Below are 22,871 nucleotides of genomic sequence, written 5' to 3'. Positions count from 1 at the left end.
CCCACTGACCCGTGATTGCTGAGAAACTGCTCTTTTTTTGTTGTTGGTCTTTTTGTTTCATAATCATAATAAATAAGGGGTGACATTAGCCAAAATTGCCTCATAATGTCTTTGGGTGGGTTGGTCTTTACACAAGCACATTATGCTTTCTTGCAATGAAGTGTGCTGTATAAATAAACTCGCCTTACCTTGGATTTTCTGACGTTAACTTAAATAGACTTATTTTGAAGTCGTGTCGTGAATTTGAGACCAAAAGCTGGATTTTTGAAATCAATTTTTACAGAGAAACAAGTAAAGGGTCTGTGAAGGAAAAACAGCATGACATGGAGCTCGTCAAATACACTTAAAGCCTACCTTGTTAGTCAAGGAAGGCTTTTAATGTCACCACAAAATTTGACACGCATGTAAAACCCCGTATGTCTCTACAAGTCTGCTAATTACATGGTTTAGTTACAATGGCTTTGACTATTATTGCGACGCAGAACACTGAAGCTGTCTGAGTACCTTGTTATGCCCTGTTTCCATAAACTAATCTTCTGCTGAATGCCAATTTCATATGGATCGTGAGTTTTAATAGGTTACAGAAGTGGGCTGGGGAAAGTGAAGGATTAGTACATTTATCAGGCCACAGAGGCAGATTCAGCAGCTGAAGACAGCAGCCAGTTGCTGTTGCTGTGGCTGGAGGGAAAAGATGACAGTTGAGACCTCAAGTACAGAAATCCATCTTAAATTGAAGTCTATCAAGGATGATGTATAGTCTGCAGTTCATTGTATGCCAACCGCGCAGTCCCTTTGTATCGACTGCACGTAAGGCTGTTTGTTTGCTTGTGAGTCAGTATGTTCAGCAATAATCCAAGGTGACATTTGCACCAGGCACACATCAAAAAAACAAATATTTTTGTTACTAAATGTACCATCATTATATCGTATGCAACTGAAACGCCATTTTCCTAACGCCGCATTAATGACTTAGGTGCCGTACTGTAATTACACGACAATGGAGAAGACAAAGGACTTTTATTTTAATGGTGCTCAACACAACATTCTGAGAATATCTATTGCCCCAATATGGCTCTCAACATGGCGACGGCTGAGACGGCAGCTTGCAGCTGACGGTGCTAACAGTGCTTACCATGCAAACAATGGCAACAGCGCTGACAGAGCTAACATGTTTACCTCAGGAGGCTACACTTCCGTGACAAAGCCGTCGGCCTGGAGAGCGGCGTCATCAGTTGTGACCACCGTATGAGGGCAGCGCAGAACGGCAGCCATGAGCTAACCAGTGAGCTAAACACTCACACGCACTCACATGCACTAAAAAGCACACACAGCCGGCCCGGCTATGTCAACAAAGCACAGAGAAGCTCGAATAACAACACACACACGGAGGGAAAGCAAAAGATAGTTGTTTGCTGCTATATTAGTTTTGTATAGAGAATCTTTAGTGATTGTATCACCACTACAAACACAGCTACAAATGTGAGCACTAATTAGCAGAATATATCCTTTAACCCCATATGTATCTTATACGTTGGTCTAATTTCTGTTAGATTCAACTTGATCCTTGTTAGTGATGCCGTTTGGCATACATTTTAAATCTTTTTACAGTTCCAATGCATCTGTAAACTAAGCACATATGATCTGGCTTTAAAGATCTATAAGTCCTCTCATGTTGCTTTTAAAGCTTGAGTGCCAGACCTGCCAGACCAACCTCTGGGGAAGCACAATGTAAAATCATTTTAGAGGTGAAGTCCAAAGTATGATTTATGTAATCCAATCCAAACAATAATAGGTACTAAAGGTTAAGAATAGAATTGCGGATGTGCTACAAGTTGCTGCTGATGTTATGATGGTTCAAAATAAGGTGATGTTGTGGATCCTCAAACCAAAGTGTGGACACAGGCTTGCCAAAGTGTAGTGTAGACCACCACAATGACATAGCCGCATTGCATGCACTCTCTTTCCCTAAATTCTTCATCACAGTGGGTTATAATTTCATCGCACACCAGGGTGACACCACTGTGTCTGTGAGTGTTCGACTGACAGAAAAACAGAAATGCAGCCAGAGTACGACAGATTCTGAATCTGAAGGCCTCTGTCTGTGCGTCTTGCCTTTATGATGTAAACTGAATGTAACCTTTCTCCTCTCACACAGCCCCTGCAGTAGTGACTAGGAAGCCCTGCCCCTCCCCCGGGAGCCTGCATAGACTAGCATTCATCTGAGGCTCAGCCGCTGCGTGGTCTGGGTGTCAAGTGAATCCCTCCATGTTTCCATGCAGAGCGGGGCACAGAGGGACAGTCAGAGCACGGGGGGAGCTGTCCACTTGGTAATCAAGCCTTGCATAATGTCAGTCCCAAAACTGGACAGTGCCTTAGAGACACATTGGAGAACATCATCCTGGAAATGGGAAAATGAACAGAGGCACTAAGTGCCAATATGAGACAATTTAGACTTTATCTTGTATCTCTACACACCCACAGCACTCGTTGTGTGCAGAGGCACCGAGCCTCTTGGCAAGCCTCTGACCCCACTTTTACACCATTTATTGCGGTAATTATACGCGCTCTTTCACCTGGAGGCAGATTATGATTGCAGTTACTTGGTTAGTGACAAAGCAATTTTGAGAAAGCATTCTTTCAATAAGCGTTAATATGAATATTATTACTAAATATCCTCTTTAACAAATTGCCTGCTATTATGAAAGGAAAATCTCCTCTCTGATGCAAATTGATCCTCTATGACTGTGTTCTGTAGATGCAGCCTTCTGACAAGCTCTTATCTATGGAGTCTGAAACTGTATATGGCTTTATAAATTGGTCCTCACACCAAGGCCATTTCAGGCTGGTAAACGGCCTTTTTGGTAGCTCTTTTAAGGGAATATTTTAGTTTTATTCTTCACTTATGATGCTGCAATAGAGGCTTTCCCTTCAGTCTACACACAACGGAAGATGAAGCTGGGGGGAAAACATCAATGCCTCTATTTTTCTTTGAGATGAAACTCAAGTTGTTTGGGATTTTTGTGACCACTTTCCCAATGTAGTGCTTGTGTATTGTTGAACTTTTCACACAGCTGGAATCATGGTTGGATGATTGGACAGACAGATAGAGAGACATATAGAAAGACACTGCAAACACACATACTCTGCAAACCATGTAGGCAAACCAAGACTTTCTGTAACTATGTCATAAACCAGTAATCAAGTTCTGCATTATTAATTACCATGATCTCAGCTACGTAATTGTGAAAATTGCTTTCCAACCAGAGGCATATCTTTTCTGGGGCATCTCTGAGCCGGTAGCCTAAATTTACTTCAGAATTTTTCAGCTTGGACCCTATACTTTCCCATGTTTTTTGTCTGACACGTTTTTTTAATTGGTCCAGTATTGAGGGATAACGCTGCAGCCGGCAGCTGCTAAATGGCCTGCAATGTAATTTGAAGCCCATTTAGCGGCTGCTGTCGTATGCCCACTCAAATAGTTGTTTTTTCACAGACAGGCTCAGATTGTTAATATAAGTGTCTGACAAAATGGACGTTTATTAAATGTTGTCCTTTTCTTTTCGCTTGATCCTGTCTGTGTGTTATTGTGTCCAAGTGCCGCTTGCGATATTACTAATCATAGAACAGTAAAGACATTAACCACCCTACTCTGCCTTTGATTGGCTTCCCTGCTATTCTTATCCCAATCCTAAACTATCTCACTCCTCATGCCAAAACCGAACCAAACCACCACACAAAGCCAACGAATACAAGCTAATTAAGAGGCAGAGTACAGGGTGGGTCATGCCTTCGCTTCCCGCTCAAAGAGAAGTTCTGTTGTGAGATCCTGTGTTGCATCCACGTTGTCAAAACCAGCAAAATATTCAGTCATGACATTGAAAATCTTTTAGACAACACGAAACTATTTTTTTGGACTCCAACACAACAAACTCTAACAGCACCGGTGTCCCCTGGCTCTCCTCTCTTCGGCTCTCACTCACATTTCCATCCAAGTCACATGACACAAAAACAATCAGCGAAAGGTAAGAAAAGTATTTATATCCCTGTAGTCTTTTCCATAACACTGTCAGGTTCCCAAAATAACTACATGTCAGTGGCAACAACCTGCAATGTCGGTGGACGTGACTGACAGTGCTGAATTGCCCGAAATGATTATATTGCCGCCCGTTCAGCTGCTGCCAGCGTTATCTCACAATACTCGACCAATTTCAGAAATTGCTTTCCCCATTGGTCACTTAGACACAACAATACGGGAAAATACAGATTCAAAAATACAGAAGTTACCCTTTAAATGGTTTCTTATTGTTCAACACATACTTAATAATAAATTCATGAATGAATAATAATAATTCATTATTAAATTATAATTCCAATAATAATAAAACAATAATTTCAGGAATATATCTACAGCTCCTTAGAGAAAGAGGCGATTGTTGTTAGTGTTGAAATAAAATTGGATGATGACAACTCTACTCCCTAAAAAACATTGAAGGCACAATGCTATGTTTCAGTGCACAAGCTCTTACGCGTTCTCGTGGTACTGTTCCATCATCGTCTATTCAGCTTAAAGGAGCTGTTGAGGATGTTGACAACGGAATAGAGTCAGCTACTTTTAACAATGTATCATTTAATATGACGTGTGGAAACGACATCAAATGTGTACGACTTTAATTATGGCTCTCGCTCAATATGGGTCGCTGTCACGGCAACAAAAACATCTGCTCGGCAGTGATGAATTCTCCTCGGTGAAGTATTTTAGGATTGTTGAACGAACCATGAGGCAAAAATGAGATCAGGGAGAGGATTGATTTACCTGAACAATCAAGTGTCTTTGATTTGTCTGTGCAAGTATACCGATGTACTAAGGTTATACAATAACTACCAAAGTTAAAGCGTCCTGCATCTACCAATATATGACTATCTGGATCCTTATAATAATAACAATAATAATAACAATAATAATGATTATTTGTGGATGACTTCACATGCCAGTCGTGGATTGGACATAATTAGATGAACACACACCGACTTATAATGTACTGCAACGGAATGACCTTTAACCAAATCAGGAGAAATGGTTGTTGTTGTGGAGTCCTGCTCACAGTTTGAAAACTCTTAGATGATGTATTTCCCTGTAGTCAATGTAATTATACTAGCGCTGTAATCTCAGCAATACTTGCAATAAATTAAACTTACAGTGTATCTGAGACACACAGACATCTTAGACAAACATCATTTAAGAGTTATAATGGTTGATATACTCGAATAGGAGATTGACAAAAGCCAATAAAACTCGCTGTGCAAGTAAACAAGAGTGGCCGGTCTGATGTCGTGGAACTAAGAAATGGCCGCGGAAATTGCATCCTGTAACTTCCAATCTCAGACAATGTAACTTTGGTTTGAAGTCCTCGGCAGAGCAGAGTGAGGGAAGTGTGTATTATAAAGGTTTGGATATTTCTCCTAACTCTGTTAGTCAGTGTGACATTGGCGGAAGATTGAACTTCCTCTGCAGCAGTCAGTATTCGCAGGATGAGTCATAAGAGACCATAACTAATCATGAAATAACCTGTCGCAAGTCTGAGTGAAACTGGCAGTGTGGCTTGTATTTTCCAATCTGTTGAGCATAGTTTAGCACAGCCCGTGTCTGTTTGCATTCTAATGAGCTATCAGCTTGCATTAAATGAACACAATCCGTGACGTTTTACCCAAAGGTTGTAAGGGGTCAGGGAAGTAAGGTCTAGTGGCTTTAAATTGTGAGCTGAGGGTATATCTGTGGAGAACAAATTACTTGTCGATGATGTACATTCTTAAGGCTAATTAAATCATTAAAGCACTGGGTACTGGGTAAATGAAATACAACTTCAATCTTGTCCCTGAAAATAACAAGACTAAAAGTCAACAGCCGTGAGGCGATAGAGTGATGCTCCTTGTAAAGAAGAACAAACTATCGGATGGATCGATGAACCAAACTTTGGACAAACTAAAGTTCTCAAAGACCATGAATGCCATATTACATGGGAATACATACAGTAGTTTGATTCATTACATTTTCTAATGGTAATTACAAATCTGAGCATTTTATGTTTACAAATGAAGTTTTAAATGTTCGAGCAAAAGTGCTTCTGTAATTCTAAAAGCAAATAATGCAACATTCTTTGTACAGTTGAATTAAATGACTGTTTTGTAAAAGGTTTACTAGTACTTTGGAGCCCATTGTGAATCCTCATACCTGTTCGCAGATTAGTTCAGCAGAGCATCTAAAGTGCTCATTACAGTTTTGAACCCATGGAAGTAAAAAAGAAAACCATTCACCAATCTTGCTTTTGCTGCTATCTATAGAAGATGCCCCTTGGTGCCCACTTTGTTTCTACACAAGAAGTGATGTAACATCTTATAGTGCCTTGCTGACAATTTAGAGTGCGGTAGAAGGTGCAATAGAATTGAATCGGACAGTGTAGCACATAAAAGTGTGGTGATAAGTGACATCTGCAATATCTTTTTCTGAACATTGTATTAACCAGGAGGAACACTTATATACTACAGGTGAACAAAAACACGAGCGCTTCAAACGTTTCTAGCTGAACAGAAATACATTCTGTGAGTTTTCTGTTTGCAATACGCGTGGGGCAGCGATGGAGGAGAACATTGCTATCTCGACAAGAAATGACATTTGGGAATAGAGGAGACTGTGATCAGACTGCGGTGCTCACGCTGCGAGTGACTTTGTGAGTAGCACTTGGTGGTGTGAAAGGACCTAATTGCATCTGAGTTTGTCGAATGCAGGTTTTAAAAAAAGGTGAATCAAGTATTCCTCTGTCCTGATTGTAACACTGCGTTATGCAAATGAGGCTAGAAGTAGAAACGGAAACTTGATGACTTCCGCATCCCTTTGAGTTTGATAATAAATACGAGCAGAAAGAGAAGGTGTCAAGTGACACTGGATCAGCATTTCAAGATACCACATGACTAACTACTACTACTCATCAATCAAGTCTGGAAATACAAATCAAATATTACAAATTACAAATAAATTACAAATTACAAATAATTCATTCCACACTGAAGAGGTAAAGTATAACGTAATGCAAACTGAATACTAGAACTGGGGAACAAATAAGCAGGTTTGATTACAGAATCGTATCTTGTTTATTGCTGGTTATGATTTCTCGTCGATTCCTGAACTGAGGAACTTTGAATGGCTGTGATTACCACATAATACCAATTAATTACCATCAACCAAACTACTCATTTTGAAGAAGTGCAACTAAAATTGATTTCAGGAAATCACAAAGAAGAAAGACATCATTTCAATCACCCATAGCCATTTCTTTGGTCAAGTTTTCCTGGTAGCTGTTTGGGAAATGAACAGATTGTAGCGGCAAAGACAAATGCTGTTTTGTCGCATGACTTCCCTTGTTCTGAGGTTACAGTTCTATTTATTTCATCCAGCAATGATTATTTAATCGATTAATGCAATTTGTCGAGTGGATGAGATCTAATTTGCTGTCCTCTTTGCCTGTTCGTAAGTAAATATAAGTAAATGTGATGGTTTCAGTTTAGTAAATTGGTGGAAGCAAGCTATTTCAGTGATCCCTTCCTCTATTTTTGTGTCCTACCGTTGCCATTTACCAAAAATAATTGATATGAACTCAAATCTCTTCCTCAGTATCGACTCAAATTCTTCAGTGCACAGTTGGTAGAACAGCATCATCACTTTTTCTTCTACATTCATTCCTTAACAGCCTAATAAACGGTATGAGTCAGTGTGTCCTGTGTCACTATGAGTCTCTCATACATTCAATCAAACATTTCTGGGAAGATTGAAAAAAATGCATCTGCTCTGATTCCTCGTGGCTCTTCTGTAAAAACTGGTAACGTCATGTTACTGACTCGTGTTTCTGGTTCCTGTATCGTGTTGCTCATATGACAATGCTGCCCTTTGGAGAAACCCCCTTAAGACACAACACATAGGAGAACAAAGATGTTTCTTAATGTGAGAAACAACAAGGACAAGAGGGCATTATCCTCGAAGGTGTTTGACTTCTTTTCACATCGATGTAAACGTCAAACGTGTTCCCCTCATGCATAAATGGCTGAAAAGCTGTTAAAAGGCAGCGAGTGGTCGGACATTGACCTGTGGTGTGTTTCACAAGAAAACATTAAGTCTGCATGAGTTATATTGTGGAAAAGTATTAAAGATTAAAGCAGCGATTCCTGTAAATCCCAGGTTGACTTTTCTAAACGCTGTAAACTCTACCAGTCAATTACACAATGCTCAAGATGTTCTACCTCCGTGAGGCAGCAGAGTGGAGCTGTGCCAGCAGTTTGGGGGCTCAGACTATCCATAAGACTCACACAGAGCGGAGATCTGGCAGAGATTATTATTTCTGTGATAGTACACTGTCTCTATTGTGAGCAAAGATGACAAAGCCAGGTGGCTGAGAAAATCCCCATGGCAACTAATGGAAAAATCCTGACATCTAACTTCACAAGACGTCTGGAAATCTGTGAACAATTTGGAATAAGAGCTAACATATGCCTTACAATCTCTGTGTACTGGCTCAAAATGGAATTCATTCATTTACTGGATTATAAAACACTGATGCGACCGCGTTGACTGGAATTGTGAAGATGAAATAGAGGCACTTTCCAGAAGTTATGAAAGGTTATTAACTTTGATGGAGTGCACGACTGTAATCAGTCTGAAAGCTTTCATTCATGTGTGTAATTTTCACCAATCAAGAGATGAATCTGAGGTTCAGCTGATAGTCACTCACTTGCAAGACTGTGCCTGTCACAAAATATTTCAAATTTCATTTGTTGACACCTCATGGTGCTCAGAAAGATGCTACAGATGAACACTACATTCACCCCAGAGTGGCCGTTAATAACGTGAAATGGGCCACCGACAGTAAAGCTTTTCATGTAACAATGAATCTCTGCCATTACTGCATTACGTGAGTGACAGAAGCACAAGTTCTATATGCAGCTGGTAAGCGCAGGATGTAGTGTAATGATTGGTGGGGTATCATTATGTGATCATAAGTCACTTGGATTTGAACCCCCTGAAGTTAATTGTAGAGTATCAACGAAAGGTCAAACCCTCTTTCATGATGTACTCCAGCATGTATGGAGTGCAGTTTATTACAGCGGGTCTAACTCTGTCTGCTCGACATTTAGTATAAGCAAGGAGCTTACGCTCAAGCAATTTAGGTCATTATTTCTAAAGACTGCCATATTTTCAAAGGTGATGTGTGAGTGGTTGGGACAATGAAGTCAATGGTGCTGTGGGAGGTACCCGCCTCCACCGCCACACCCTCATACGTACTCGCTCTGTCAAACCCAACAATGCCTTTTTAATGGTAACAATTCCGAGTCATACATCTTTACATATCCCAACATCTGTTAACAGTAAGTCAAGTAAAATACATGTGCTTCTCACAGAGTGGACACAAAGGCAAAGAGGTCCCTTTTTTTATTTAATTTAAATTAAAAAAAAACTGTAAAGATCATTTATATTGCCATACTCTACATGTATGCAAGCCTCTTAAAGGCATGTCTGCTTGATCCAGACCATTGACTTTATAAGGCTCAGAAGTCTATTTCGAGTAGGCCACCATGCTATGAACAGCCAAATGTTTTCTTGAGCCTCGGCCCCGGGGTGCGAGATTAAGTCTGAACCTCTATCCTGGATTATCCGTGTGGCCTTTGGGATACACTCATAATTGTGAATGACTCTACCTGAAATGAAGATCAATAGGAAAAAGGGATTGAGCTCCCATACTTCCAGTTTTGTACACGAAAGTACAACAGAGAACGTTGACATACTTCAACACCTGACAGACACACACTTGTTCAAGTTATCTGGAAAAAGCTTTAATATATTTCCAAAAATATCACCGTTAAAAAGTTAATTTTGTTTGTAACAAAGAGGAGAAATCTAGACTACAGTGTGAGATCCTGTTTTTTTCTTTACTTTCTTTCATTTGTTTTTGAAAACTACAAATAAAGACAGAAATAAGATAGCACTGGAGTTAGTTTACAAAATACATAAGGAAGAGAAAACTAAATAAATAGAAGTAGTTGTAAAATAACTTATAATAAAATATAATACACAAACCTAACTGAAGGAATACAAAGAAATGGTGGTTCAAGTTGGAGGCAATGAAGGCTCTTATATACAAGGGACGAACTGATAATGATTCTTACATCCCACTGTAGGAGAAGAGGTGTAAATAACGGTTACGTGTATTACAGTATAGAATCCTTTGACAATACAAACTTCATCCAGCTCCTTTGAGGAAATGGAAAACCATTGTAGTTCTGGCACAAATAAAGTGAAAGCTCGATGAAATGCTTGCTAACTGCAATACGAAACAACAAAGGAAGTCAGCTGCTGTCTACTTACAGTCTGCCTTAACTCCATGGGTATTAAACAATTCAAAGGAAATGTTGACTTACAAATTGATGGCGACGGTGGATTCCACTCTGCAGATAGTTGATAGTGCCAACACTGTAGTTATGTAAAGCCATATCAGGTATCATATCACATATCATAGCAGAGCGCATTTGTGGACTCGCATGGTTGGGATGGGGTGGGAGGATATACTGGAGAGGATTAGTAGAGAAAAAGACGCTGCAACAGTTGTGCCAAGTTAGAATCAGCGGTTGCCCATTGTGGCTTTAAACGCTGTCATGCAACACATTTTTTTCACAACTGTCGTTTCTTTTATGGGCTAAATGGAAGTTAAGTGAAACAATAATATTATGGGTATTTGTTTGGATATACTTACATAATTACACAAACACACGAAGACATAAACATTTGCAAGAGCAAGCACACGCTCACACAAATATACACACACACAAGCGGGTAATGAATTTTCGAAAATAATAATGTGAAGCTACAGAGGTTAATCAATAATTACACCCTCCATATGTTTACAGAAGGAAGCGCTGACAGTTGAGCACAGCACATCATTATATCTCTGGGTGACTTTGGTGATGAAATGATGACCTGGAGGTAATTAGCACAGATGTTTGTGGCACTTGGTAAATTGCTTTCTGTATATGAATATGAATGTACTGCAGCACAAACCAACTCAGGAATCTTGGTTGCTTGATAAGCTTCTAGACTTCTGCTTTGCTTTTAACGAGGTTATAGTTATAATAGTTAGACAGATAAATAACAGTTAAACGGTCAGAAATCCGTACACACAAATCTTGGAATATTTGGCAGCCCTTCTGGACTGGCACACAGACAGAGAAGAAGAAAAAGGTGGGAGGAGATGATTGTTTGTTTTAGGCTTTAGTGTTGGCGAGCAAATCTAAGCAGCAGATTGTAGCATGGACGAAACACGCTGCACCAACGAATACTGACGGTTACAAAACCATTGTCCTGCATATTTGTTTGTTTTGGCGTTATTGTCACATTCTCCATTTGTTTTAATGACTGTGATGATGGCTCAATGGGAAGCATGAGGCTTGTTATTTCCTCTTGGCTTGATGTATTGGTTTCACCTTTGATATCGGCCAGAAATGCAATTTACCACCCGCATGATTGAGGTTCCTCCCTAAACGCTGCTGAATGAAAAACAAATATGCTGCTAAATTGCTTTTCCTTTTTTTATGTTTTTGTTTTTGCTATTAATTGTTCAATGATAGTCTTGTAAATGCAAGAATGCTTTCTAGTGTCTCCCCATACAGTTGCAGGGGTGGAGATCATTGATTTGAAAGCACTGCTTTAGTGTAGCCGTGTAATCTTAAAGGTAGAGCCTTTTGGTAAGTGAACACAGATCGTTTGTGGGCCATAAAAATGGAAGATTTGAAATATTCGTTGGCAGCTCTTGTCCAAAATGAATATACAATGACAGCACCATGCTGTTACATCATTGACATTGACAATATCTGTGTTCAATATCCTTCAAACAGCCAGATCTTGCCTCTGTCTCTGGCAACAAAATATTAATGTACGTACATTAATGTCTGCAACACTTGTTAGAAAGAGTGCTATGAAGGTTAAGCCTTAGGCGGCAGTTTAACATTCTGGCTTAGATGATGTGATGTGCATGAAACTCGCTGCAATTACAGAAAATATCGAAAATCAAATAAGATTGGCGTTGAACAACTGCATAGCAACATGCAATCTCTCTCATGGGGAGCCATTATCAAGTTTAATGAAGATCAACATGTTTTTTCTTGCTTTCTTTTGACAAAACACGGCTGACAAGAACTATTATCTTCGTGGAAATAGACACGAATAGTGTAAAAAAAAGCTCAATGTGGACGAACACATTTTTAAGAGATACTGAATTGAAAAGCAACGCATTGAATCATCCAAGACTTTTGCAAGTTTTCATCAAAGAATGTTGTCAACAAGGAAATAAAAAGTTTGAATTATGTTTAATTTTTATAAATAAGTTAAAATAAGTGATAAATAGCAACATGTTACAGCCACCAACAGGGTTTTTTCTCTGAAATTGTAATTTCATGGTGCCATCTATACATGTTTCCCTTTTTGAAATGCAGTTAAAAAGATATCAGCAGAATGTGTTAATGAGGTATATCAGACACAAAAAGAACTATAGGCTCTCCTGTTTCATCCACTAAAGACATGTCTGCTTGCTCATGCAGACAAAAAGCAGCTTGAACGCCATACTATACATTTCATCCGGGTGCACAGTCTTGGGACAGTAATTGACGGAACAGATAAAGACTCGAGAGGACAAACTATTGATTTTCAGGTTGGATCAATACATTACAGGAGCAAGCACATTTTGGGTGCGTGTTTAAATTAGGAACACAGGAAACAAGCAGATGAATGAGATAACTAAACAAATGGAGGAAGTAAGTGGCTCTTTGATATCAAGCTAAATTAGATAACTGCCAGTGTGTAAGTAAGTACTGTACATCGACGTGAGAAAGTAGTTTTTCTTTGTGTATTAGCTTCCAAAAATATATAATTAGACTGTAACGCAAAACTGTAATCAGTGTGAACAACCAAATAAATGTGCTTATAATATCGGTGATGAGGTGCATTTTCCTAACACAGATGCTCCTCCAGAGTAAAAATACAGTAAATGCCAGATATCTTTCTCCTGCAAACATGACTTTCTTTCACAGAATTACCATCAAATTATCCTAAAATGGCCCCCCCCCCCACAGAGTGTAATGTCCTTTCCTGTCTTAAAACAATACTGCATAACAGCACATTTCAACAACGATTACCACAAAGGCACAATTCTTGCAGCTATTCGAAATGACTCTGCAGCAAATGAAGCTTAACTCGGCGTGCCCACTGGACCAATAAGCTTAATGCTAATCTCTTGCTGTTATAAGTATGAAAAGCTCCTGGTAAAAGTCGGGTCTATTACTGTGGACACAGAGGGCTCTTTATGGCGGCGAAAGCAATCAGACAGGAGGTTTTTGAAAGGTGGTGCTATCAATCATCAAGTGCAATTAGCGCGCAATTGATTCCTCAAGTCGAAATGCAATATATCACCATGTATTTACATGCATGCATGATACATATAAATGTTCTTATTGGGCAGTTTATGTCGGTGTTTGAAAATACAGGACTAAGCTGAGACAGGTAGCAATGTTTCCAATCTTGTTTTTGAGTACAACATGGCACTCAAACTACACAATCGCAGAGAATGAACAGCGTGTCATGTGTGTCACTCACACGTCGCAGGATTTTGTTGATGGAATAGAAAAGCCAACATATATGACCGAAGAGTGACCAATCGCTAATGTTTTCCATGATTATAGTTGTTTTTAAAGGAATATGTTAGCAGTGGTTTTGCATGCTTTACCCATTGACTACAAATCATTTATACGTTGCATCACTTTCGATCATTTTCCAAAGAATGCCACAAGTCCTTTGATTGATTTCCGCGCCTCGAGGCAGCTGTTGGTTTCATTTCAATACAGTGACAAAATGTACTTGCAGAGCCTATAGATTTGCTTAAAATGGGCAATCAATCACGAAGAGCATCACATCTGCTCCGACTGTCAAAGTCATGTCACTGGTGAGTGGTTCTGTACTTGCGAGGACAGACTCTTCTGAAACGTCTGCATGCAAATGAGAGGCCACCAACTGATTCAAGCAATAAGACAAAAAAGTCTGTGAAATACTCCACAATTTCACCTCTTCATGGCTCTAAAAACAGACTTATCTAGCCAGTCAGGCGTAATACACCTGCACTTACGGTCACTGCAGAACGGCCCCCCGTAGGTGGTCATGGTGCAGTCACATGAGAAGCCCTCCCACAGCTGCAGACACACTCCCTGGTGGTGGCAGGCGTCCTCTGTGCAAGTGGTGCTAGGACCTGCAGGGTGTTGACAGCAGATTTACCAGGTGCTTTCTCTTCATGTAATTCATGCATCTTTACCACTATTCAAAAGGAATACATATGTTGTACTTCGCCAGTCATTACTGCACCGTAGGTCTACAGATATTCATCTTTTGATAGAAAATATGAACGTGAAGTGATTTTATTTCTTGTATTCTACGAGCGCTTGGTTGGGCACCTCTGAATCTTTGTAACTCGGCGTGCGATCATGTCTGTCACAAATAGTTCACTGATAAAAACACTATTTACATGTCTAGGGATCATACAAAACAGGCCAATTCATTTTGAGATGCTTTAAAAACAGGAGGTCTTAAAACGCTTCATTTGAGTATGTAATTTGCCAGCCAAATCAAATTGTTGACAGGATATTCAACTTTCGTTTCTTTATAATGCATGTAATGCTTGACTTGTTTCTTTACAGGGCTTGTACAAAGGCAATGAAGAAGTCCATCAATATGAGATGTGAGTTCACAGTTAATGCCCTCTGGCGTTTCGGAGAATAATGCAGCGTAATAACAAGTGTATTAAGTAGTAATACAGAGTATAAACGGCTCCGTTCATGCTCGGAGCACTACAACGCCATGCGCGAGTATAAACAAAGCCTACCGCCACAAAGACCAGATGTAATGTGATGGACTGTCTGTCCGTCTGACTTTGTCTGTGTCACTGTGACCACCTCATTTAAAAACCTAAAACAATAAAACGCTGCGCACAATCATACGGATTCATGATTTAGTTTATTTCCCTATGACCACGATCAGGCAACAACCTTCTACTAATGATCAAATCTCCTCACCGGTAACACAGAGTTGACTTTGCTCACTCAAGCTTGAAAAAGGAAGACATTATTGATTTCGCAGACTCCATGACCTTTACCCAAGTGTCACCGTCAATGGGTACACTTCTATAACTACTCTGTCGTAATTAACCTGTGCAATGTTTCCTGTAAAAGCAATGGCTACCTGGGGAGATTATTTGGTATTATTAAGTCACGGCAAAACTCGCTTTACTAACTGCTCTCTTGTTTGATTAAAACTCAGCAAAAGCAGCTGGACATCATGACTGCCGAGTGAAATTATTACATGTAAGCGTGTATAATCAGAAATAATAAAACCACAGAAGGTCTTCACTGGCCAATCATACTGGAGCATTCAACAACGCTGTTAAATACCATAACAAATGTGCTGTGATTAGTTTTCTGTGAGTAGTCACTCTGAGTTCCTCTGTTTTTGCTCCGCTCTGAAAGTAGGAAATCAGATTACGGGAATGATTCACCGGCGTTTCATACTTCCCAGTGTGTTCCCGGCCTCACCTCCACAGCCGTGCTCCACCTCTCCCACCCTGTGAAGGGCATCGGCCAATAGGTCGGGGAGTCTTCCGTTCAAGTCCACGGATGCCAGGCAGCCCTGGTATCCTTCCCGGGACGCTATTAACCTGGGCAGGCTGCTGTACATGCTCTTCCCAACACCACCAACGTACAGCTCCCCTGTGAGATACACGAGTCGGTCAAGACAGAATCACAACCGAGCATATGTTGATGTACGTCTTAAAACATAAATAACGCAAAAATAATTAAGATGTATGAGAGTATCGTGCAAATATGAGTATGTACACTCAGTAGCCACATTATTAGGGTACAATCGAATGCAATCCAATACAACCCCAACCCGCAATATATGGGAAAGAGTATTTTACATTTTAGAGACACCTCTGAACATAATGTAGCTTAGTGACCTCAAATATATACATGTGTTTTAATTAATATTTACTATAAAAACTAAATTATTATTATCTCCGCCAGGAGAATGATGCAATTGCTTGTGTGTGTGTGTGTGTGTGTGTGTGTGTGTGTGTACCACTGTGTCTGTCCACGCCTATACTCGCATTCTGCTGAAGGAAACTGTGTAATATTTTGGGTAGCCAGTTATGGCTGCATGCTCAAAGACCTCTTGTGGTTGCAGTGACTCACACTTTCTCAAAGAACATTTATTGCCTGTTTCATACTGCCATTGACTGCCTGCTGACACCTCATTCACCATTCTTTAACCAGGACACAGCCGGTAGGGGCTGTGAGCGATAACACAACTGAGTGCATCTCCAACCCCCAGCCGCTAATCTGCGCCCAGTGGGGGGAAAACAGTTTGCTCACTTTTAGTGTTTTGGACGGTGTGTTTGGTGCACATCTTACAGACAACAGAATTACCAGGTCACACCCTGCCGAGTACATCGCCGTCACTCAGCCATTGCTACGCGGGCAGACAACTTGAAGAGTAGAATTTTTTTTGTTAGCAAGATTGAAATGTTGTACGGCGCCTTATATATGTCGGTTGTATTATTCAATCACACAATACAGCGGTGGCTGCTGCAGACACACCTGGCAGAAATATGCACTCTACTGAGTGCACCTTTCTAGTTAAATATCGTAATCATTGCATCCAAAAAAATACAAAAAATTTCAACAACAAAAAAAACACATTTAACACAAAAGATAATGCAAGTACATGTGTTGGAATATTTTTTTAAATTACAACATGAACATGAAACACTGGATGCCCTGTGTTAGCAAGTATTCACTGTGTCCTCTGATGAACAATTGTTCAGATAAGTTACCTTTTAAATCCAGGTTGCGGGCTCCATTGGCGTGTTGGGTGACAGTGCGAGAATCAATCTTAAGGATGTGCACGTTGTTGTTGTCACGGGAGATCACCACATTGTGCCACTGGTTGTCATTAAGTGGCTTGTCAGAGTTTCCCTTCATTAGCGACGGTCCATTCCCCAAGTCAAAAACATAATGGATGTACCTACAGGACAATGCAGATGTTTACATTCATCACATACCATATGCTGTTATGTGATTACGCTGTGGCATGTTTCACACGATGCTAGCCATGCAGTTGTGTGCACTGCTGTCTACCAGTCTGTTTTGGGATAAAACCACCGAGGGGGCTCAGAGTCATAAATGTTCTATGTTGAAGTACAGATAAATAACAGGGAATGAACGAAAATAGCACACGCGGCTAAGGCTTACGGCACATCATCGTGTTGATATTAAATTTGATCAGCAGACTGTCCAACGAACTAAATCATGTTTGAATTGAAGCAGCGTCTCTGACAAAGCTGCTGCACTTCACACAATACATTGAACAGCCTGGAAACCCTGGCAGAAGTGTTGGAAGCCATATTTTGTCTGTGTTGTCTGTGCGAGCTACTGCTGCAGGCTCCAGAGCTGAACAAGGCCTCCTGCTGAGTAATTGCTTACTGGGAGAGAGTCTGTGCAAGGTTGGGACAGTGGGAAGCTACAACTGTTGCTTCAATGCTCCGTTTTTTCTATTCTCTCTGGAACAGAAATTATCTGCAATGAATAAAACATTCGGAGCATATTAGTAGCCAAATGTGCTTGAGTGGGTCTGAGTGCGAGTATGACACCAGTACTGTGGTAATGGCAGTTATTGTTTTTGCACTCAAGCTTCCTCTATCTGCGTCTCTCCCTTTAACAAAATGATTTATGAGCAAAATATTGAAAAGCTATTTTGTCTGGCTATCAAGATATTAATCATGATCGAGTAATTATGAGCCAAAGAAAGAATTATGTTGTTGAAGAAGTACAAAATGAAACAGATATAAATAGTTAGCTCCTGTCCCAAATAGACCTTTCTATCTTTCCTCAGCCCTCTATGTAGATTACAGCTCAGTCCAAACACCGCAGCACTTACCCTTTGACCAGCTCCACCACGATGAAGTCACTACCATCTCCTGAGTTGTAAAGTATCAGGCCGTCAGGACTGGTGGTTTTGAACTGGAAGAAAAGGTGCATGGAGGCGTAGGCCTGCAAGGTGGAGAAGGCCAGGTAGCTGGCTTGCGCTAGAAAAGTCACAGGATTGGCCACAATATGCCTCATGCCAAATCGAGCATTCAGCTCGCAGTAAGATATGTCTCCGTTCTTGCACTGGTCCAGATAGAGCATCCCATTAAAGGAGAGAGCTTGCAGATGGCCGATGAAGTTGGAAGGCATCACGGAGATGAAACGCCGCTCGGTCATGATCCCTGTTTCTATGTTGCTGAATTCCAGACGAGTGTGGGCGCCCGTCATTTGGCCTATGGAACAAAACATGCAGCTTAGATTTCAAATACATTTCAATATCTGTACCTCTCCTGTATTACTCATATGTACCTTCCACTGTCACATTGTCCACAGAGAGTTGCAAATTCTTCCCACGCCGCACCACCTTCACTGTGTGCCACTCATTGTCATTCAGCTTCTCGCCTACCAGGAGTACCTCCGGTCCCTTGCCTAAGAGGAGGAAAGCGTCGAGTGACAATCATACCGCATCAGCTCAGTATACACCCTTTCCACATAAAGCCCTCTCTTCAGGGTCAATACATTCATTCACTTCCAGAACCACTCTCTCACACACACACACACACACACACACACACACACACACATACACACACACACACACACACACACACACACACAAAGCCGTCAACGTTCAACTGCAACAAATACTTTGCACTCACTCAAAACACATTTAAAGGACAAAAGCAAAGAAACTGCTGTAGTGGCTCCCATTCTACAGGTTGAATAGCCAACATGTGTAAAATGATTTATATACTGAAATTGTATGATGCATACTTTCTCTTTATATAGAGTGATATATGATCGATGTCATCTGGGGAAAAATGGTGTTACACCGGGCTCAAACACATAGCTTTAAGTTTCAAGAGTTCTACACTATCCTCTGGCTTTCTCGCTGGTTTTAAAATAGGTCACAGTGCAGAAGCTTGCCACTGCAGCGCCGTCATCCCAAATCAGTGCCGATGCAACAGGCCGACACGGCAGTTCAAAGGAGTTCTGACATCGCTTGGGAAACTAATTGGCCATGCCTAAGCTGACTGCGCCTTTAGGGGTTTGTCTGTCTAATTGAGCTCAGGGTGTAGGAGAATTACAGGGGACGTACAGAGGGCAATAAATGGAAAACATCAACTGGTTTCCGAACACTGCACTGTTTCATCCTCGGGGGAAATAAAACTGCGACTGGAGATTTGGTCCAGGGCTGCATATCAAGTGTCTTTACAGCGCACGGCATGATACCACCATCCACCTGCGTACTATCGACTACGCACACCAGACAGATCAATTGCATCAAATCTCCGCTCCCTCTGTATTTGATGGATTTTCTTTAATACTGCAAAACAAACCACTCGCTGGAATAATGTCAAACACAAAAAGAGCAGTGTTTGTCTTGTAAATATCCATCATGAAAACAGAGATGCAAACCAGAGTTGCTGTAGTGAAATATAGTGAAATGATAGTGGAAGGCTGGATAGTGGGGACAAAGTGGCCAAACCTTTGTAGCCCGCAGGTTGCATCTAGCAGCTCGAGGCTACTCTCATAACACACCTCAATCTCTAACCGAAGTGGCAACGGTCGAGTTGCATTGTGGGTAATGTAGGTGCCAAGTATGAAGGAAGGAAAACGTGTGGAATAAGAAAGCTCGATGGCTCTGCTGCGTTGATTTTAAATGAATAAAACACTTACGATCATGTTTACAGTGTTATTTGTTAGTGTCGTTAAATTTGAAAGTGAGGTCATAAATCATTTTGTCTCAGTAAATAAAAATGCAGCACTCATAGTAAAACTGACTGCGCAGCCTGTATTCCTTTTCATCAGTGATAGTGATCTTTCTCTAACACCGCAGTGGGGAGCAAAATGACTGGAACAACATGTTTTCACACAGACATCTGACTGTAAACCCTTTGAAATGTTGGCCCCCATCAAAGTGCCTTTGCTTTACAAGCTAAGCTTCCAGAGGCTCCAGAGCAAGCCGCACATGTAAAGAGTCTATTTCGTCCAGTTTGATCCTCAGCTAAAATTGAATTTGATTCATATTTTCAAACAAGGATAACTTCAAAGGCACGGTGCAGTTATACAGGTCAGCATTATGAGTGAGCCGAGACTTTGAACGCAGGAAGTGCATGTTAATCAAAGCGTGTTATGGTAATTCTGTCATTGTGTAGGACGAATGCCTCTTTTAAAAGGTGTGTTGTGTACCATTATTCCCCATATTCCGGAGGATTAATCAAGAGCATTGCAGCAAAATTTGTTCTTGCAACAATTTCCCTCCCGCTGATGGCTTACAAGCAGCTGCTGGAGATGGGCCGTCTCTTTGAAGCTACACCCGCAAGATCAATCGAGAGAAATCTGAATCAAGATAAGCTAAGATAAGCCATAAAAGGTAGTCGAAGCAACAATATTCAAAATTCACAAGGAGTCCATGGTGGAAACTGTGATTCTTTTCAATGATAGCGCTCACTAAATGATGATCATTTAAATAATTTAGGCCGATAATTTAAAATTTAAAATTTGTCTTTTATCAACCATAAAATCCATTAATAAGCCATTCATAATCAGATCGCCATAGGTCACTGGTGTAGCAAACATACAGCATAATTGATCAGGTAAATGGTACATTTTGCACACAAAGCGATGCACATGCAGTACATATAAACTGTGGACAGTGAATGATGGTACATTGCCATCTGCTGGTAAAGAGGGCAACTTATTAGCCAGATAGCTAAGGTGATAAAGGATATACAGCCTCTTCTAATAAGCCACATTCAACGTATTCTCTTTGCCATTTACATTATTATACTATTTAGTGCAACGGACCATTTAAAAAATGGCTATAAATTGCTCTCCTGCAGGTGGGTCATTGAACTGGTTTACAGAGACAGTACATGCACACCTCACTGCTGTCCAACCATCCACACACACTCACCCGTGAATGCACACACACACACACTACTCACCTGGATCAGAGAAAAACAATGTAATCCGTTCAATCAAATGGACCGTTGCTTATAGGCCCAGGCTTGTGCCGTAAATCTGTTGTAACAGTTAAAGTGTCCCCTGTTGCTGTACAGCCATTACATCAGGTCAATAGATTAACATGAGACAACATTACAGTACAGACTGCAGGTAATTGATTTTCCTATTGTACATGCTTAAATGTTAATATATGTTTGAGTACATAAAATACAATATAATGAGTAATATTCAGGCTGCAAATTGAACATTAACAGTTAAACATCATATTTCAGAGAAGTATTCAGACATGAGGGGTCGGAAAAAAGCTTTAACACAATTATAGTGATAACTTTTATAAGCATTCATAAGCCTCCTCCGTAATGGATGATCTATATCGGAGAGACGTTCACCTCTCCAGTGCCAATGGCTTTTATCCCTCTGCTGTAGTCTGAACCAAAACGTAAATTGCCATTTCACAAGAGTATAGAACACCAGAACATCTGTTCTGTTGACACAGAGGAAAATCTGCCTTTGGCATTCATCTACCTTTTAATCAATGGAATTACATCCGCTCGTTTAAATACCCTCTATGTCTCATGACAATGTGTTTGCTGATTCGCTGTCATATTTCTCAGTCGTTTTTCATATTAAGTCATTCTTCATGTTGAAGGATTTAAGACATTTCATACAGTGCATTTATTGTACCCTGCTTGTTCGTCCTGCATTGTTATGGCACATATGGTCCAGAATGCCTCTTACGATTATCTTTAGGACGTCACAAAGCAAGAGTAGAAGTGTCTGTTGATGTATGATGAGTAGTTGCTCAGACACGTATTGTATTCAAATGTTGCCATAAGAAACCGACTGAATCTGGTGATTTTTTTTACACATGACCATCTTGCTTTATACTGATCTATTGATCAGATATCAGGCTGCCCTTTAAATGAATGTCAGCTCTGCCAAAACAGTGGGATTACGCAGTAATAAAATCCATTTTTTCCTCTAAACTGAGACAGAGTGCTGCTTTTCTGCTGATTTGCTGATTGTAGTTGAACTGTGCTCAATTATCAGCTATGTGAGCAGATTAATGACAGACTCATTGACAGCACAATAGCAGGCTACTGTATGTCAAATCTCTGATTACATGATTATCATGTAATAATGAGAAAATGTGTAAATTGTTAATAAATTGTGGAGTTCATGAATGAAGAGCAAACAAGTGCCAATCATATTCGTGTTCTTATCTTTGTAATGACGCTTGTGAGTAGCATAACAGCACCAGTAAACAAAGGGAATGAATGAATTATGTTCTGTTTCATGAGGGAATAGACCAAGAGGCATACGATTATACCACAGTGCATGTTCTCTTAATCAGGGTAGGGTTAATAATCATAGGAGACACTTACTGAGATTACAGTCTATCCTGATACAATCTGGTGAGAGAGAGAGTGAGATGGTGAGGTTAAAAGAAAAAAGAAAACAGCATAAAAGAGGAGAATATTTCACATCCTTCAAGGTACATTCTGCAGAAAGTTCAGTGCTTTTCAGAGCCCACCATCCGGGGACAGGCTCGAGAGTCTAAACCGCCACTTTCCACCCTGTAGTGTGCATACCATTAGAAAAAAGAATCGTGAGTGAAAGGAAAAGCTCAGCATGTGTCTGGCACTGCTGGTAGAACAATAGACCAGATCACAGTTGGGATCAAT

The 22,871-nt window shown here is 40.4% G+C and overlaps 1 protein-coding gene across 1 annotated transcript in view; it reads right to left on the bottom strand.

Moving 5' to 3' along the window:
- Window positions 1-22,871, bottom strand: part of LOC306787889 (neurexin-2-like) — a gene marked incomplete at its 5' end in the record, with an annotated part of 88,810 nt that overhangs the window by 40,377 nt on the left and 25,562 nt on the right. Inside the window, 6 exons of the mRNA XM_079283199.1 lie at window positions 14,211-14,330; window positions 15,667-15,840; window positions 16,965-17,155; window positions 18,068-18,449; window positions 18,526-18,645; window positions 22,572-22,598. Coding sequence (XP_079139325.1) covers window positions 14,211-14,330; window positions 15,667-15,840; window positions 16,965-17,155; window positions 18,068-18,449; window positions 18,526-18,645; window positions 22,572-22,598 — 1,014 coding nt within the window. The remainder of the gene's footprint in view (window positions 1-14,210; window positions 14,331-15,666; window positions 15,841-16,964; window positions 17,156-18,067; window positions 18,450-18,525; window positions 18,646-22,571; window positions 22,599-22,871) is intronic.

Source organism: Melanostigma gelatinosum (genome assembly GCF_949748355.1).
Source record: "Melanostigma gelatinosum genome assembly, chromosome: 14".
Taxonomy (NCBI): Eukaryota; Metazoa; Chordata; class Actinopteri; order Perciformes; family Zoarcidae; genus Melanostigma; species Melanostigma gelatinosum.
This window is presented reverse-complemented; position numbering and strand designations above follow the sequence as displayed.